The 18920-nt window shown below is 30.7% G+C and overlaps 2 protein-coding genes across 2 annotated transcripts in view; both read right to left on the minus strand.

Moving 5' to 3' along the window:
- Positions 1 to 916: 916 nt before the first annotated feature.
- On the minus strand, positions 917 to 3848 carry LOC132754306 (basement membrane proteoglycan-like). The gene is made up of 3 exons (XM_060744922.1): positions 3816 to 3848; positions 2974 to 3161; positions 917 to 2498 (listed from the first exon to the last, which is right to left on the minus strand). Exons 2-3 carry the CDS (start codon positions 3152 to 3154, stop codon positions 2347 to 2349), a joined length of 333 nt encoding a protein of 110 aa, XP_060600905.1. The 5' UTR covers positions 3155 to 3161; positions 3816 to 3848; the 3' UTR covers positions 917 to 2346.
- A 1918-nt stretch (positions 3849 to 5766) lies between these two features.
- LOC132754303 (basement membrane-specific heparan sulfate proteoglycan core protein-like) overlaps positions 5767 to 18920 on the minus strand; it is a 31555-nt gene continuing 18401 nt past the window's right edge. The window contains exons 9-13 of the mRNA XM_060744919.1: positions 18492 to 18713; positions 16829 to 16945; positions 8101 to 8228; positions 6589 to 6734; positions 5767 to 5950 (exon numbers count right to left, since the gene is read on the minus strand). Of these exons, the coding sequence (XP_060600902.1) occupies positions 5767 to 5950; positions 6589 to 6734; positions 8101 to 8228; positions 16829 to 16945; positions 18492 to 18713 (797 nt within the window). The remainder of the gene's footprint in view (positions 5951 to 6588; positions 6735 to 8100; positions 8229 to 16828; positions 16946 to 18491; positions 18714 to 18920) is intronic.

Below are 18920 nucleotides of genomic sequence, written 5' to 3' on the forward strand. Positions count from 1 at the left end.
AACAATTAGGGACTATTAATAACTTATGAAATGTCAAAAAATGTGCCACTATTTTGCTGGACTGAAAAAAATGATGTCCTAACAAAGACAATATCAACATGGCATTTTTAACTATAAAGTAAAACTTGATCATCAGAGATATTGCAAAGCTTATATATAAAGTCAAAGTAAGCGAAGCAAAATAAAGAGTTTAATATAAGCATGGCACGTTTGAAAAGTAAGTTTTCACGGTCAAATTTGAAGAAGAAAAATCTTATAAGGCTCATTTTAACTTTTACCACACAAAAAAATTTCTCGAGTAATTATGTTTTAATGTGTTTTATATATCAAGGCAGGTGATTCTCGTTTAAAGCTTTTTTACCTTTTGCATTTTGACTATTTTATGAATAATGTCAAATTACATGTACAATCCCTATCGCCAGTTACTGAGTATCAAACAATACCCGAAAGAATCAAACAATATATCGAAAGATATGGAACGAGAGGCAGGGGTCTCGCAATATTCTGAAAAAAGAATAAACATAAATTGTTTAAATCACTATTGGAAATTGAAAATCTGAGTAATATGAAACCCCCAACAAATTCTCTAAAAAAATTTTGGGGTAAAACAAAAATTTTCTAAATTTTCCCCAAAAAAAATAACATAAAATTATATGTTTTTTAGGAAAAAAAAAGAAAAATTTATGGGATGTGCCTTCCATTATATAAACTTTAAAACCTTACCCCTTTAAATAAACAAAAAAATAAATTTCTATTTTTGTGTTAAATTACAGAAAGGGGTATATAAAGAAAAACCCAAAATTTTACTGTACATGTTTTTTAAAATGACTATGTGATTTTAGAAACAAATCTAAAAAAATGTCGGGGAAAATTGGAAAAGAATAATTTTTTTTTAAATAAAATTTCGATAAAAATTTTTTGAAAAACCTTACGTTACCTATTTGTATATCATTAACAAGGTTTTAGATATTAAAATTTATTTACATTACATTGTACAATAACTTTGTTTTGTTTTTTCATTGGTTTAGAAATCTTAAAAAAAATGTTTTATAGATTTCTATTTAAGAGTACGCAATGCATCATGTTACTTTAAATCATTTACCAGGATGTAACATACATGAACATTTATAATAAACATTATATGCAGTAAGCACTAGATTGTTTTGTTTTGGTCTACAAGTATGCAAAAGAATGGAATGAAAAAAGACTAAATAAAAAAATATAAAGGTATAAAAAAAGCTTCCATTATATTTTGCACACTTAAAATAACACAAAGAAAAAAACTATAAAAATGTATATAGTATAAGAATTTAAATAAACTCATTTAAAACTATTTTATACTTTTTTCCTTTATAAAAGATATAATTCAATTCAAAGTTACAAATTGTAGGACAAATGTTAATCGAAAAGGATCAACATGGATTTCATATATGCTTTGATCTCAGCTGGCAGAATTTATGCATTTCGTCGATAAAAAAGAGGAAAACATGGATTTCGAAATCATGCTGTATTTACATACATCAATACATTTTCCTATAAGGTCACAAATCAAAAATATATGAAATATGAAATATCCCAGCGCACTGCAAAAAAGTAAAGATCAACCAACTAATTTTTTGCAATGTTTAATTCTTGTTGTAAAGAAAACAAAGAGCAGGTTTATAAATCATCTTTTCCAAAATAGTATAGATTTAATTTATTTCCGATATTGAAAAAAAATACTTAACACCCTTAAATACACATATAAATACAAAAACAAGTGAATTAAAGTACATTGCATGGATATTTCGCAGTAAAGACCACTTTATGCCAAAGTAAACATTATTCTACCCTTACTTAAAGATGAAAACATCCCCTGAAATTGTATGTATTTTATAAATGTTAGATATAAAGAGTTTAATGAATAATTTCGTTACAATGATAACACACGTTACTACCCAGACACCACAGCTTGTCTGCGTACCTTTATCAACGTGCTTAGACTAACAGAGATTTTTATCTTAGAAAATCAAAATCAAACTGTTTACCCTAATATAGCAATGAAGTTGCCAACAAAAAAACCACATCATGCTGTTTTTTTTAGAAAAATTCAAACAATAATCAACAAACAAATTCTTAAAGTACATCAGATTTACTGAAACTAATTTTACAATGAACTGCACTGTAGATTCCTAATCTCTGGACAGCTTACCAAGTAAACTGCTGTCAAGTTTCTTTGTGCAACCGTTGTTTGTATCTGTCACTTAAAACTCAAACAAGTCTCTAGATCATCATCCATTAAACAACAACAAAATCTCAGCATATAACAAATTAAAAAAATGTCTAAATGTTCTTAACAAATTATTTCTAGTTTTGTGTCGAGCATGCTTGCACATTATATCCACTTAAAGCATCTCTTGACTCAAGTTCTTTGCCATTAATTGTAACAGTGTCTATACATCCTATGAAATTGTCTTCATATTTGCTGTCTGTCATTTTGTCTGGTAGGGAATCACCACCTGAAAATGCGAGATTCATTATTGAATTAACATTAAACTTGCTGAATTTCTTAAATGGAATTACCCGGCTTCCATTTTTGAAATAACCTATAATCAAATTCAAGTAGAAAATATCGGACACCTAGATTAATTAACCTTTTACTTGCTGAATTTCTCAAATGGACTCGACCAGCTTCAATTTTTTTAACTGTCCATTATCAATTTTAAAGATATCAAGATGAAAGTAAGTTAGTCAGCCAGGCCAGACTGTATGGATGTGTTAGATGACCAGGCAATATACTGGTGGCAAATGTTTATCACTTTCAGTTCCAGCAGGGAACGGTTTAGATACAAATGGTGATGGTTGAATCGGGGGGAGTAACTTTAACCCGATTTTTCAAGATTTTTACAAAAGGGAGATTATGTTTTAAAACATTAATATCAATCCACACACTATGTCATGTCAGTTGTCATATTTATCAGTAAGTATTTATACCTATATAAATATTCCCGGCAGCGTTCAACATCTGAAGGTAACCTTCCGTATCCCCATACACAGTGTCCTCATTGTCGACTTTGAGATTACCAGAGCGACCAAGTCGTTCTACAGAGATTGTATGACTCTTCCCATCATTTACCCTTGTCCTTGACATAATCATTGCTGGACCACTGCCCATCTCATAACTTAAAATATACAGATAAAAGTGATATTGGTTTGTTCTTAAACACACTCTGCTTGTTTTTGTTAAGATGAACTGTAACATGAGATAATATTTTTGAGTCTATACACCAAATTCAAATAGAAAATTAAGTAAGTAAATTAATACTTAATCATCTAGACTTTACCACTCGGTACAGTGCTGGTGAAGTCTGGGACATGATATAATCTGACAAGCAACTGGAGATTAGGGGAGCACAAATGTTTTGTTCATCAGGTACCTCTATTTGTTTTGTTAATCATTGTAAAATGTTATTTTTGTTTGTATTAAACAGAGTAAATAATCAGCTGGCATAAGATTTTTAACAGTGCTTTAGTGACACTTTCAATGTAAGATTGTACAAAAACGACAAATATTTAATTTAAGCACTATGCTTTAAGATTTATCAACTATCAATTGAAACCCTATAAAGACCACTTAAAAGTCAGTAGTTGCGTGCGCTTTATATTATATACGAGATGAAATGTTTTTCAAAATTATTTTCTTTAATTGTTCGCTCTTTTGCACTTAAATATCAACTCTGAATTTAATTAATAAGTTAACCAAGTCACTTTAACAAGAGAAAAAATACATAATTATTGTAGTTAAGAATTAAACCAAACTATAACCGAAACACTACCTAAATTCTATATATCCTCTTTTCAGACTAATTGAGATAAAAAGTCACCAAATTCTTTTGACGTCGATTTCCCCTGTTTCCACCCCGGCCAAAATTAAAGGAAAACATTTTCTTGTGTAGTTCGTAAAGGTTTGGAAAAGGAAAGGGGGCTCCTTTTTTTGTGTCCCTTTGGGTGTGTAAAAAATGTTTAAAGGGAAATTCCCTGAAAACCATATCCCGCAAAAAGAAAACCCGTCTTCTTATAAATTTATTGCTGAAATTAAGGAACAACCCTATAGTGTGAATATGATGGAACACAAAACAGAATGTTCTCAAATTAATAAATACCGGTAAAACATGTACCCAGTTTTAAGGGAGAATATTTTAATGTTAGCTATATACCAATACTAATTGGTAGAGACATTATGCTGCCACTTACGGCAACGTCAAATACTCAGTGTATTTTGATAGTTTTCCCTATACATTGTCAATATTTGATAACTTAGAACTGTTTCCGTTGCTCTTGCACAAATTTTCAATATTTTATGTGTTGATGTTGACGACGTTGGCAATTTATATGATAATGTGTGCAGGCATTAGTTGGAAAGTACAAAAGCAACATTTGAAAGTAGTGTACTACTGGAAATTGAAAATGATTTTCTTGGAGTATGATTTAAATTAATTAAAATTGACAAAAGTTAACAAGAACTGTCGGAGGACAGCGCTGCCCGACTATTCGAAAATAGTGTCACAAGGCTGTTTCATTGAGTATAATAATGCTCACCACTATGAATACATAAAATTGTCAAAAAGGTACATACAAAGGCTTGTTATTAAGTTGTTTTTCGAGTATATCACTTCTTTATAACTATGAATGCATAAAATTGCCCCAAAAAGGCAAAAACCCTTCAATAGTTATGAAGATACTAGCTTACAAGCAAAAGTTTTACCAAGAATTTCTAAGTCAAAAAAGGGCATAATTATGCAAAAAAAGCAAATCAGTGTTGTGCAGATAATCACAGTTAACAAGTGTGTGAAGTTCCAATCCAATCCCTTTAGTAGTTATGGAGATACCAGGTTACACACAAACACTTAACCAAGATTTTTTAAGTCGAAAAGGGGGCATAATTATAAGAGAAAGCAAATCAAGGTAATAGGACCAGTACCAATAATGTAAGATAATCACAAAGAACAAGTGTATAAAGTTTTAATCCATTCCCTTTTGTAGTTATAGAGATACCAGCTTACACGCTAAAACTTAATTACGAAAAAGGGGCATTATTATGCATAAAAAGCAAATCAGAGTTATGGGACTTGTGCCAATCATGTTATTAGATAATCTCAGAGAACAAGTATGTGAAGTTTTAATCAATTCCCTTCTGTAGTTATTGAGATTCTTGTTAACACACAAAAACTTAACCAAGAATTTCTAAGTTGATAAAAGGGGATAATAATTCCAAAAAGAAAATCAGAGTTATGGCAGTTGTGCCAATCATATGAGATAATCACAGGAAACAAGTGGGTGAAGTGTGTGAAGTTTAACCAACTTAACCAAATACCTTTTAAGTAATGGCTGCTATAAGTAGTGACACAATGTAACTGTTAACCAAAATCATGGGATCACCTACCCTGAACAATCTTTTCAGTCCAGACTGACACAGACAGTATAATAATTTATTCAGAATTTGTGAACGTTCATAGTAACAAATGAGAAAATTTATTGAACTTCCACCTGCTTAATTAGTGCAATGGATTTTTCTTGCTTTGGATTTGAAACAGACCATTTTAATTTTAAGGTATTTCATTAAAACATCCTGTTCGAATTGCAAGGATGTGATAACTATTATGACTTTAAAATGTTTGGGCCGACTAACAACGTTAACTTTGGGTTTTCAGCAGGATAAGGAAATAAAACAAAGGTCGAACAGGTATAAAAGATTTTCCTTGAGTATGTTTATTACCCTACAAAAGTTCATCCCGTAGTTTTTGACTTACCATTTTCACAGTTAACTCCTGAATAACCTATAAGACAGTAGCATCTATATCCAGTATCTGTTATACCACATGGGGCGTTATTTTGGCATGGAGAATCAGTCGAACAGATATTGATCTCCGCCTCGCAGGTCTTGCCAGTGTACCGTGCATCGCAAATACATCTGTAAAACAACAAAAGAAAACAAATAACTATTGCAATATTAATACAAAATTTAATGTAATTCACAAATATATGAGATATTAAATTAAGGACTGTTTTATGAACTCTACATAATCCATGCAGTTGTATATCTCACAAACTTACTGAATTTGGTCTTCAAGTGAAGGCATTAGTAGAATTCTTTAAAAACATAAACATATTTACATTAAACACAGTGGTCATAGTAACATCTTGAGTTCTGCTCAAGCCTGTTGTAGCGGACATGGTAAGTAACATTTATCGCTACTGTCCATAAAAGGACTGAATCATACCGAGCCAGCAATATCTTTAATGAAGTGTTGTTGTGATTTATTTTAAGCTACCATTTTCTATAATTTTGTTTAAGAGTTATGGACCTTTAATTATTTTTATTTTTAAATTTTGTCTTGATTATTCTTCTTATGCCACTAATGCAAATTTAATGAAACTTTACAGGATTGATTGATAGCTCAAGTACATGTGCATATTACATGGGTTTTTCGGTAAAATGATTTTAGGCAGGGTTATAGCCCTTATATCAAAATGTGTTTTCCCTGTTAATGATTTTTGGCGAGATATGTGATCACTAATAGCTCTTGTTTCAATCTTATAAAGTATTACCTGAAGTCTGGTCCTGAACGATTTTCACATGTGGCACCATTCTTACATGGGTTACGAGCACACAGACGTCTTTCTCCACAATCAACAATGTTAGCGCTTTCGATAGCATCATTCAACAGGTCTATTTTCACATCATTCACTGTCAGCTACAATCATTTTACAAGATAAAACTTGTTCATATTATTAGTTATAAAGATTTACACAGGCAAGGGCTATATTGCAAACAACCATTTATATATGGTCATATAACCTGTCGGTCATATCTATAACACATTTATAATACTGAAAGCATTTCTTTTTAGAGAAAAAAGTGAGATTTCTCTATAAATTGACAGCAGCTTAGCATATAAAACTATAAAAAAAGTCACGATTATCCAATGAAAAGCGATGTTACAAACGTGCAGTATTATAATATATCTGTTTACTTCATTCAGTGCAAATAAGAAAACACCCATTGTGACAATGTCATACACATAATATGTATCAAAAGTAAGTTTTAAGCCGTTATCTTAGAAACAATAATTTAACATTGTATATGTTTCCCTTTTATTAATACAAAAGCAAGATTTCAGACAGACATTTAACAAAGAGAAAGAAATCGTTCCTATCGCATAAATGGTCAACAAGAAAACATATTTGCATTCTTATGACTGTATGAAACATGCTTAGCTCCTAATCCGCAAACATAGTGAAAAGGATTTACATAGTCCTGTATGTGTAACATTTTTTTTAATTCAAATACTAAGCTACTAACATTATAAGAGTATAGTCAGACAGCATGGATGTTCAGACTGGTCTGGCTCTATAGCGGTGGCCAAGGTTAATCACTTTCGGTTCAACAGGTTAAGGGTAAACAGTATATAAATGACTGTGAGCAGAAGTAAAAATATCATCACAAGAAAAGATTGTTACCCCAGGTGTTGACTGATAATGTTTTGCTGTTTCATAAAAAACCTAAATGTTATTCATTTCATTACCTAAAACAAATACGTCATTGGGACACAAGTTTCTGCAGATTTTTATTTTTCAGATTTATACTGTGAAAAAGTACTTTTACATATGTAATAGTACAAAATGTGTAGTTACATAATGCACTTGAATTAACATCAAGAATTACTCCCATTGGCCTGTGGGAAATTTACATTAAAAATAGTAAGGAAAAATAAAATAAACTGTTTCCTTATTAACATTAGGTAATTAACATGTCTTGCTTATTGTTGGACCTTTCCTCTGCTAATGTCACAGATTTCCAGGTCAAACTATAAAGAATAACATCAAACTGCATGAATGTGCAGGCTGTTCTGATTGACTCCATAGTGACTTGGTTTCAGGGTTATAGAACATTTTCCGAGTTATTTCTAAAATCATAGGATTTTCATTGGTCAGCATACATTCTGTGGCAGTTATTATCAATCAAATACCCGAGATCTATATTTGAGCCGAGAACATTACATTATAACCTAAGACATTAGCATTTATTGAATTCACACTCAAAGACAAGAAAAATCTTACCTCGGCTACACATCCAACAAAACCTTGAGTGACACCAGTATTTGATGAGATTACATCATAGGGGTCAGGTCCTCCTAGGTACAAGGGCAGTTTCAAGTTTAAGCCCACTGTACTGCCAGGTGATGTACCTAAATTTTATAAATTCAGCAAGTTAGTAATAATGCTATTGTTTCAAGGGGTTTGATATATACTTACAAATAAGCCTTTCTAAACTATTCTACTTAATAACCCATGTCTTCAAAATATAAGAAGTAATTCAATTTTCAATTACTTTAAAAGAACATAAGATGGAAATGGGAAAAAATTATTCATAGTTGAGGATAAAAGTCAATCTTCAAGTTCATACTTTACCAAATGAAAAGCTAGGATATCTGAAAACGTGGAAGATTGGAAAAAGACGATAAAGATAATTGTCAAATTTCATCATGCAACATTGTATGGGCTTAATGACCCTTGCAATTGTGACCTTCACCTTGTAGAATTTTGCTTTGATTAGATACTTATACCTATTTTTAACCACTAGCTGAGAAACATTTGAGCACTAAACTAAACCTTTGAGCACTAAACAAAATTTTACATACAACAAACTGTTGTTTTATAGTAAACTTATACAAAGAAAGTAAGTAAGTTTCAATCATTATCAAAGTTTAACCTTCAGAATGTCTTCAATAAATGTTTAAGCCTTTATATTGAAATGACAAGATATGGGATACTTTTATCACACGCTGTTAAAGTAAAAGTGATATCATGGTATTCAAGTACAAACTTGCTTGTGTAATTGACTTGCACCGATTCGAATTTGGAACTATTCATATTGGTAAGTTCATATCAATTTATTGTAGTTTGATTGTGTTGGGGGCTAAAAGCTTATTGAAACAGTCGTGAATCTGTTCCTAAACAGCCCGCACTAAATAATGAGTTTAAAGATTTTTGCTCATGGAAACAATGGCTTGCACCTGATAGGGTTTGAACCCGATCCAGACTCATATTCCCCTTTCTTTTACAAAAAACAACATAAGCCTCAGCAAAGAACTAGCATTCATTAAAACTTTTCACAGAAAAGAAATACTGCTGGACAAAGGTTATTATGTATGTCTATTTAGGTCCTTTTTTGAGATAGTTTTTAGCCATGTTAATTATCAAAGAATATGTTGCGTATGTTAGTACTTAAAGTAATATTCAACATGCAGCATACATTCTATCAAAGGCCAAAGGTAGACTTATTGGAGGGGTGCTGCTCTAATCATCAATTTATAATGATTCAACCACATGTATATAAAATGGCAGTTTTATATAATCTACAATAAGGTATTAGAAAACTTCATGGTGACAAGGCTTTCTATCAAATAAAACAAACTTGTGGAATGCTTTGATGCCATAAAATTTATACAAATTTACACACAAAATAGAAACAAAACACAATAGCCTATAAAATATTTCTACAACATAGACAATTTGACATGCAATTTCATATTCTGACTTTCAGTTGTTTTTTGATATTTTTTGTCTTATTTTGTGTAACATATAAAATGTTCAATTCCACAGTACTAAGGGTGAATAATCACAGTGAGTGAGAACAAAAACCAATCAATATGTTGCAACATGTCACAATCATACACCAGTGTAATTGTCAATCAAAGGCTTGATGCAGTTGGCCTCCATTTATTCTCAAAATATTACAAATGGACAAAATTGAATTTATTTACATAGATGTCAGGAAGTCCTGGCTTTAATTATATCATGCAATGACTGTGACCTTACATTACCATCTTTAAAAATAATAAAATAATTATACATGTATATAAAATCAAACTTTTCAAATACATAATATATGAATTTAGATATCAAACTTCTTTCATAACTTGTTATAAATATATGTCACTATACCAAAAACAATCTTATCGGTAAATCAACGAATTTGTGCCAATGTTTGTTTTGTGTTATTTTATCCAAATTCAACAATGGATGTGGAAGCTTATTGAGCTAAATACCAAATAATGTTTACATGTAACCATGTTTTATTAGTCAGTTAAAAGTTGATGTTTATAATTGCACAATTCACACAATGACGGTGTGTTTTCCAGATAATGAAGTCTTGATCCAGTAACCAGGATCCTTTTAACAAACAATATAAAAGTTAAAAAATTCTGAAAACAAAGTCATACATTGAACACTTTTTTTCAGCATTCCTTTAAATTCATGCAACTTTTCATGAAAGTGCAGATAGTGTTTTAAACAGTAAATTTTTTGTCTTGTAAACAAATAATATGATACACGATAGTATATTAAGGAACTAAAAAAAACAAGACTAAAATTAACTAAAATTTCCCCAAAAAATAATCTTTACAAAAATATTATGGTAACTAACTGTTAACCTACTGGTACCATGTTTCCGGTGAAGCGGTGTTTGCTATTCAGCCAAAACATTGAACTTACTTTGAATTTTTTCCTAAAAATGATGAATGGTTTTGTTTGTTTATTTGTTTGATTGGGTTTTACGTCAAACTGACACAGTATAGGTCATACGGCGACATTCCAAGGAAGACATCAGGTAATATTGTAGGCACGATCTGGCACCTGAGTAGAACCACCCACGTTCCGTAAGCTAGGAATGGTTTTGTCTAAGATTGAAAGATGGACAAGTCCATATAATTAAGATATTTAAAGTGGTAAGAATAATTGAAGTAGTAAATTTAGACATAGCATATATACTATTAAATGGACATTGAACGTTAATTTTATACATTTCTCAAATCATAAATTCGATTTTTTCAAAATTTTAATTATTTTAGTATTTTGTTGGCTAACATGGAGGCATGCTGCTTTATGTTTATCAACAACTTAAATATATCAATGTTTATTTTTTATGCTACTTAATGTGTCTAAATCATAACCTCCTTTATTTCTTAAATAGATTGATCCATCTTCCAAGTTTGAAACTATCCATTATCAAATTTAGGGAAATCAAGATGGAAACTTAAAATAATCAAATTGTATTGAGCTGGGTCAGACTACATGTATGTGCAGGCTGACCTGGCTCTATACCGGCGGCTTTGACAAATCACTTCCAGTTTAAGCACGTTAAGGATTCATTAAACTACCTTTACAACTGTAGAACAGCAGACATTTTTGTAGATAAAAAATGTATTAGAAAGTACCAGTAATCATTGAATTGGGACGAAAACAACAAAAAGCAAATCTAAATGCAGTTCAAAAGGAAAACAAACAGGAAAGAGAGAATGCGAAAAATTAAAAAAGCAAACCGAAACAAAAACAGACCAAATCAAAATAAAATTAAAAAGCCTGACCCCTCTCTCTTAAATCTGTTTATAAAATTTATGGACCAGTGTTTCCTTTTTCTCAAATTTTGAGAAAATTTTATCATAAATTGTTACTTTATAAAAACGTCATGTCAAAGGAGTAAAATAAAATTTTCTTAGATATAAAGGATGAATTAGACTAAAATGACATTCTTTACCTTTCTCGTATAAATATTTAAAATCTATCATGAAAGTTAATACCCCGACATTGTAATATGAAATCTGAAGTCAATCAAATTTATTGATTGTCTAACTTAAAATTTGTTCAAATAAATAAACAAACATGTTTAGCCATAAATTCATAACAATATACCAAGTTTTACTGGCCCATCATTTTTCAAAAATAACATATCAGTTAATTTTTAGATAATTATCTCATTATTTTTACTAATTATAGCTATTCAAACTGTGTTATATGGTGTTCCTTACGGAAAAGTTCTTTTTTTTTTAAATCTGGCAGCTGCCTACATATTGAGTCATTCATATATGTTTGTAATTGAAAAAAGACATCAATAAAAAATAATACTATTTTTTTATTACATTTTAAATGTGAAATCTAACTTAACTTTTCAATGTATAGTTTTGTAACCTGTAGTTTATTAAATGAATAAATGTTTCTAGTCATATTGTATTTAAAAAAATAATAATAATACATAATCAATAAAACAATGTCCACACTCACATACTTATCTTGATTAAAAAATGAAAATATAGTTCAAACTGTCCCAATGTTTGTCAAAAATATCTATCTTGTTAATAATTGTTTGGTTTCTCTCTCGGTTTGGTATTGACACTTAATATTATGCTTGGCAGCCTCTATAGACGGTCTTTTAAAATTCATTATACAAAAATATATATACTTTTTTACAATTTAAAGCAAAAGATTGGTTTCATAATCAGCATTTTGTATGCCTAAAAGAATTATATTCTTGTCAAATGCAAATGAGTATTTTCAAAAAGACCATGAATTATATCGAAAACAACTTCACCGTCCCGAAAAAGGTGTTCCAAGCTTTCAGCAAATTTGTTGCAAAAACTGCAGTTTGGATTATCTTTGTATTGTATCTTATACAAAAGTACGTTTGTGCTAAGTATTCTTTGTACAATTCTGTATTGAAACCATTGTAAATTTGTGTTTTAGTGGTGTCAAAAATAATTGAAAAAATGTATTCCATTCTTTATTTTCAAATTTAGTATTAAGTTTCTGTTCCCATTTAAGTTTACAAACAGCTGTACAGTTATTTGATTTCAATATATTATGCATTGGTTGTGAATCCTTTTCATCTTTATAAATCTGAGAGAGTAATGGTGAAATATAAGGTCTTGAAACATTTTTTAACTACTAATAAAATAACAAACACTTTTTATATATTTAACTACTGAGTTACATATGCCTTGAAAATGTAAATAATTAACACTCAAATTATAAATTTTATTGAACTCATGGATCTCATATAAATTCCTATACACCGAATACCAGCATTAAGCCATGACTTTAAAAATATACTTTTTTACCAATCAATATTTTTGGGTTATAAAATAATGGATATTTCAACCAATTTATCAGAACATGGAATATTCTTTTCACATAATTGAACAAAAGCATTTAAAGTATCTTTCCAAAATAAGTTTTTACAGGATTTCGCTATAATTTCTGGGTAATGAGAGCCACAATTTATTGTTTATTTATATCTATTAGTTAAGAAACAATATCTAGCCATTTGCAATTGCTATGATAAGTCTAATCCAAGTAGTTTTAATGCAGATATAAATGCATTTAAATCAGTCATGTCAAGACCTCCATCTTTTTTATTTTTTTTTATCAAAACGTCTTTTTTAACTTTGCATGGACCTTGCCATATAAAGTCAAAGAATAAAGTTTCTATTTGTGGAATATAAGATTTCGGAGGATTAGGTAAAGAAACAAACATTTAAGTAATTAAAGAGTGACAGTACAAGAGTTTTAATAACAACTATTCTTCCAATTGGTGTAATTATTCTTCTCTTCCACATTTTAAAAATATTTACTGCTTTTGCAATTTTAGATTTGTAGTTTAACTCTAGCATTTTTTGACAAATCTACATGAAACTTAAAGCCAAGCATGTAAAATTTTTGTTGATTCCAAGATAATTTCCATTTTGTTAGCAAAACAAATTTTTGTCCATCGGTTAGTTCGGTATGTAAATTGTATAGAAAGGCAGTGTCTAGGGTTTTAACCAGATATATATAAACTTTTAGCTAAATATAATTTAACTAGTTATATGAATATCTTCTTAGAAACATCACGATTTCCAAGCAAAGGAGCATGGAAGAGTATCTTACAGTGTAATTTATTTCAACGGAAAATTAATCTGCGGTATGAAAACTTGTGTCAAAAAATGTCATTGGAACACATCTCAAATATTTTCAACATTGGTGGTCAATGTAAATTTTGGATATACAGTAAAAACTTCCCGGCGGCAAGACTATACGGTTTCTCTGCTCTGACAATTTTAGCCAAGTTGTTTTCATTCAATAAGATTGAGGCATGCAAAAAGTGTAATTGTGTTGTTGAAAATTCGACACTACATTTATTAATGTCCTGTTCTTGTAACGAACAAATCCGTGTACGTATGTGGAAGGCAATTATATCAAATTGTGGTATAACTGCATATAAGAGACTAATTTCAACCTCTCCATAAAATCAGGTATTAAACATACTGGCCGGTGTGTATTTTGATGATAATAATTTCTTATTTCTTCCAAAAACATTTCATAAAATGATAACGTGAAAATATGTTAAAGGGTCTTACACGTGATTTCTTCATGATATGTCTCTCCCCTCTTTGTGTACAACAGAACAAGTTTTTTGTTTTCTAGTATACTTATCATACAAAATCTTGTATAATGTTGTATTGTGATTTTTATCATGTCTTTGTGATTATTCATTTCATAACATTATCTATTTTGTTCATGCGTATTTGTACCTGATGTTCTTCTGTAAATGTTATGTATTATGCATGCTGCTCTCCTATGATGGAGGTAATAAAGAATCTATCTATCCTATATTTTCAACAACCTTGAAATGTTCTCATAAAAGGACGGATTGTCGGAGTTCGGTCCCTATAACGATACTTAAGTTAATCTTATTTCTCCAACAGATAAGTCCAGGATGACATAATTTCCAAAATCATCAAGTATACTTTTATGTATTCTGTAATCTACTGACTTTGAGAAACATATTGCAACTCCCCTAGAATTTGAAGATGAACAACTTAAAAACATTCCGCATTCCATTGAGTATAAATGGTGTTAAATTGACTGTGTAGAAAATGTGTGTCTTGAAGACAGTAAATATCACATTTAAATATCACATTATAACAAATAATAATAATTTTAACTCTTAATGTTTATGACAAATGAGGATCACATTTCATACTATTAGCAGAATATCACTTTTCCATAGAAACACTGGTAACAGTGCTAAAAATAATTTTTAGAGAAAGCACTCTAAAACTGCTTAAAAAAGATAAATACAAAAACAAAGAAATCGTTGAAAGTAATAAATTTATATAATGCATATAATATATATTTCCATACATGTATGCATATAACCAAAATAAAGACTGCTTTTATAGAAAAATACCTTAAAGCTTACACAATTAGAATATATCGTTAGAGAAATTTATGTAGTTTTGAGGAAATCTGTTTGAGTTTGCATCTGATTTTCTATGGTATATATAGTATATCACTCACTTATTATGTGATTGTGAACAGCAATAAAAATATATATACGAAAATTGCCGCGTAAATTTTGACTATACCTCTACGGTAACGTTTCAATTTGTGATTGTAGTAGGTGAAGTATCGTGCCGGTTCGGCTGCGGCCGGTGCAGCTACTACAGGTGGCTGGTCATTTATCATTCCCCACAACTTCACTGCATGCATATTATTTTTATAACTTCAAAAAAATTAAACTGTTTGTAAGGTTATAAGTTCAATAACACACCTACTTTTCTATTCTACATGCCTGCTTTTAAACAATTATATCTATAAAAAAAACTATAATTAAGCAATCCTCCAAACCACAAAAAAGACTTCAAAGAAAACCTTCCATTTTCAAAGGTCTAAACTTTCCTTCTCACATGTTTTGTTTTATGATTTCTTTAAATATTTTGAAAAAAAAAATACTTTCAAAGTTTTTGCAAGATTAAAAAGAAAATATATTAAAGAATAATTAACTCCCCTTGAAAAAAATAAACCAGTACCTAAAGAATATTCATCTTTTTTACAGTCTTTACATACCTCTGGAAACATATTTGCTTATCCGCCATTTTGAAATATGAACAGAATGAGACTTTTTTTCAACACTACTCTAATAATTAAATCTTAGTACATGTGAAAAACTCCCACACTTAAATCTGTTCTTCTTTTGTAAAGGGCATAATAAATAAATGTGTTTTTCAAAATATTTTTTATCTAATAAGAACATTTTCAATAAAATAATCATTATATATTCTATCAATAAATATTATTTTGTATAAAATATCACAGACACTTGGGAGTATGGACCCCGCCCTTCTCCGCCCCTGAATATTAAAAACTAAAAGTATTGTTTATTACAAGAATAAGTTTTTAATTTGTGCTTATATTAGTATGAGACAGTTAAGTGTGTAACACATGAACAAGTTTGAATAGAATTTCATAACGTTTTAAAAAAGTCAATTTTTTTTCCAACGCTTCAATTTCCTGAAGATACCAAGCTTCGAAATGTAAACACAACTGACCTACATATATTTCAGGTATTTATGTTATCGCATGCCATTTATTTCTGGTGTAAATCAGTCGATGCATATATTCCTATAATAAATAACTGCATGTTATTATCAGATCGTACCTTTCTTCCAAGCTTTGCACATTTAATTATATTTTCATAACTGAGGCACATGCTTCTTTACGAATTCATGACCACTGGAATGTTTCCCGTAAATTACAGCGGGAAAATCGCTGGGAAAAAGAAATTCAATCGCAACTACTCGGCCCTTTCCGTCAGTCTTCTTGATTTGGTTTCTGTACTGATTAGGGGAAGTAACCGCTGCGGGGTATTGGTTCTCGGCATGAAAATGAAAGCGCAAAACAGTGCCGAAACTCATTCCAGTCATCTCACATCAAAGGAAAGCGTACGTTGTTATCTTCATGAAATTATGATATTCTAGGGACTTTTTTAAACGTGGTTAAAAAAGCGGAAAACATGTTTTATGTTCAAGACATGTGACCAGGTCGTAATAATATGCAAAAATATTTTGACGTACGGTTTGCACGATAAAAATAGGCATGGTGTATACAAGTGCGGATCAAGAAGGGAAGCCACGCACATTACCCCAAGCGTCTATGTAAAATATAATTGTATAAAAATGTAAAATCTCACCTGTGACTGGCTGTTCATTATTTACCACGAGTGTACCGTCACGATTTTTCCGTGTTGCTGTAACACGTGTCCATTCATTTATACGGATAGGATTACGACTATGGAGAACTGCTAGACCTAAAGGAAAAAATGAGACAAAAGAATGATAATATAGAAAAAATTATCATTTGATTTTTGATTTGGGTTTAAGAAACATTGACACAAATAAAGTTAATAAGGCAAGTATACAGTTTTTCTGGTGGGAAAAGACCTCAGGTGCCCCTACGTGAATTAATTAAGGCATAAGCATGCATAAAATAGAACCATCAGACATCAGTCTGAAAAAAGAAATAAATATCTATCTCTTTAGACCTCTACTATATATTTCCTAATATGTATAGCATTGACTGCAACTTGAAATGCTATTTTTAAAACCACTATTCAATTCTTCACACACGGATTCGAAATTCTTAATTAGACCGTAAAACAATGAATATTTTTTACTTCACATTATACATAAATACATATACATATTTCTATTAGCCAATTATTGCTTAAACTTCATTCTCCAGAAAGGAATTCATATTGATTCAAGTTTTAGCTTTCTACCATTATGAACAAAGGTATGACATTAAGTATGTATGTATCATTTAATGCCAATAAAATTTATGTTATGTTATAATAGCCCTGAATATGACATTTCATGCTCATTTGTCAAATTGTTTTACAGAACAAAAAACTTGCATGTTTTTTGTGTCGCCTCTACGGAGTAGTGGCGACATAATAGGGATCACTTATCCGTCGTCTGTCTGTCCGTCTGTCCGTCACAAAACTTGTCCGGACTTCTCCTCATAAACTACAGGTGCAATTTCATCCAAACTTTACACGAATGATCAGTACCAAGTCTAGTTGTGCATATTGTCAGCATTTTCCGGTTCAATGTTTTTTGTCAGAGTTATGGCCCTTTAATAATTTTTATTTTTAAAGTTTGTCCGTACTACTTCTCTTATACCACTAATGCAATTTCAATGAAACTTTACAGGATTGATCTGTAGCTCAAGTCCTTGTGCATATTGCACGGATTTTCCGGTTGAATGATTTTTGGCCGAGTTATGGCCCTTTGATAAAAAGGTGTTTTTTTCTGTGTGTTGCCAGATACACAAAAGCTTGTCCGGACTACTCCTCAAAAACTTCTGGTGCAATTTTATCAAAACTTTACAGGAATGATCAGTATCAAGTTTAGTTGTGCATATTATCAGAATTTTTCGGTTCAATAAAATTTGTTAGAGTTATGGCCCTTTAATAATTTTTATTTTTAAAGTTTGTCCGGACTACTTCTCTTATACCACTAATGCAATTTCAATGAAACTTCACAGGATTGATCTGTAGCCCAATTCCTTGCTCATATTGCATGGATTTTCCGGTTGAATGATTTTCGGCCGAGTTATGGCCCTTTGATAAAAAGGTGTTTTTTTTCTGTGTGTTGCCAGATACACAAAAGCTTGTCCCCACTACTCCTCATAAACTACTGGTGCAATTTCATCCAAACTTCACAGGAATGATCAGTATCAAGTCTAGTTGTGCACTGTTCGTGTGTCTGTCCGTCTGTCACAAAACTTGTCCGAACATGAAATTGGCCATTATGAGGCGACACATGTGATCACTCATCGCTCTTGTTTCTTACCTGAACCAGTGTCAAACCTGAACTCTAGATATCGGTCGTTTTGAACAACGGCTATGAAGTCACCAGTTCCATCTTCATCATTACCCTCATACAAGATAATACCATTACTATATGACTGAGGTTTGAATTCCAGTTGGATCTGTAAATCAAACAACGGTGCCTCTGCTGGTGGGAATGATATAAAGGATGTCCTGTTGAAGAATGGGTTGATAATGGCAATGTCTGAAGTAAAAATGAGATAAGGTATATTCATGTTAGGAAATGAAAATAAAAGAAGAAATCTTTGTCATAAAGTTATGTAAAATTTCATAAATTTAAATTTTCCTTTTTTATATTAATATCTTTTTAATTAATTATCATTAGCTTTCACTTCGCACCAATACAGTAAAGGTCATATCGTGCCGCAAGATTCCAGCTTTACTGGTGGAG

The sequence above is a fragment of the Ruditapes philippinarum genome, unplaced genomic scaffold (genome assembly GCF_026571515.1).
Source record: "Ruditapes philippinarum isolate M1 unplaced genomic scaffold, ASM2657151v2 ctg5929_1_1_1_1, whole genome shotgun sequence".
Taxonomy (NCBI): Eukaryota; Metazoa; Mollusca; class Bivalvia; order Venerida; family Veneridae; genus Ruditapes; species Ruditapes philippinarum.

Excerpts from the sequence above, each read along its gene's own strand:
- LOC132754306 (XM_060744922.1), bottom strand. The coding sequence starts at position 3,154 with ATGGGCAGTGGTCCAGCAATGATTATGTCAAGGACAAGGGTAAATGAT. Across the intron at positions 2,499-2,973 it reads TGCCGGGAATATTTATATAG|GTGGTGATTCCCTACCAGAC; the intron begins GTATAAATACTT and ends TCGCATTTTCAG.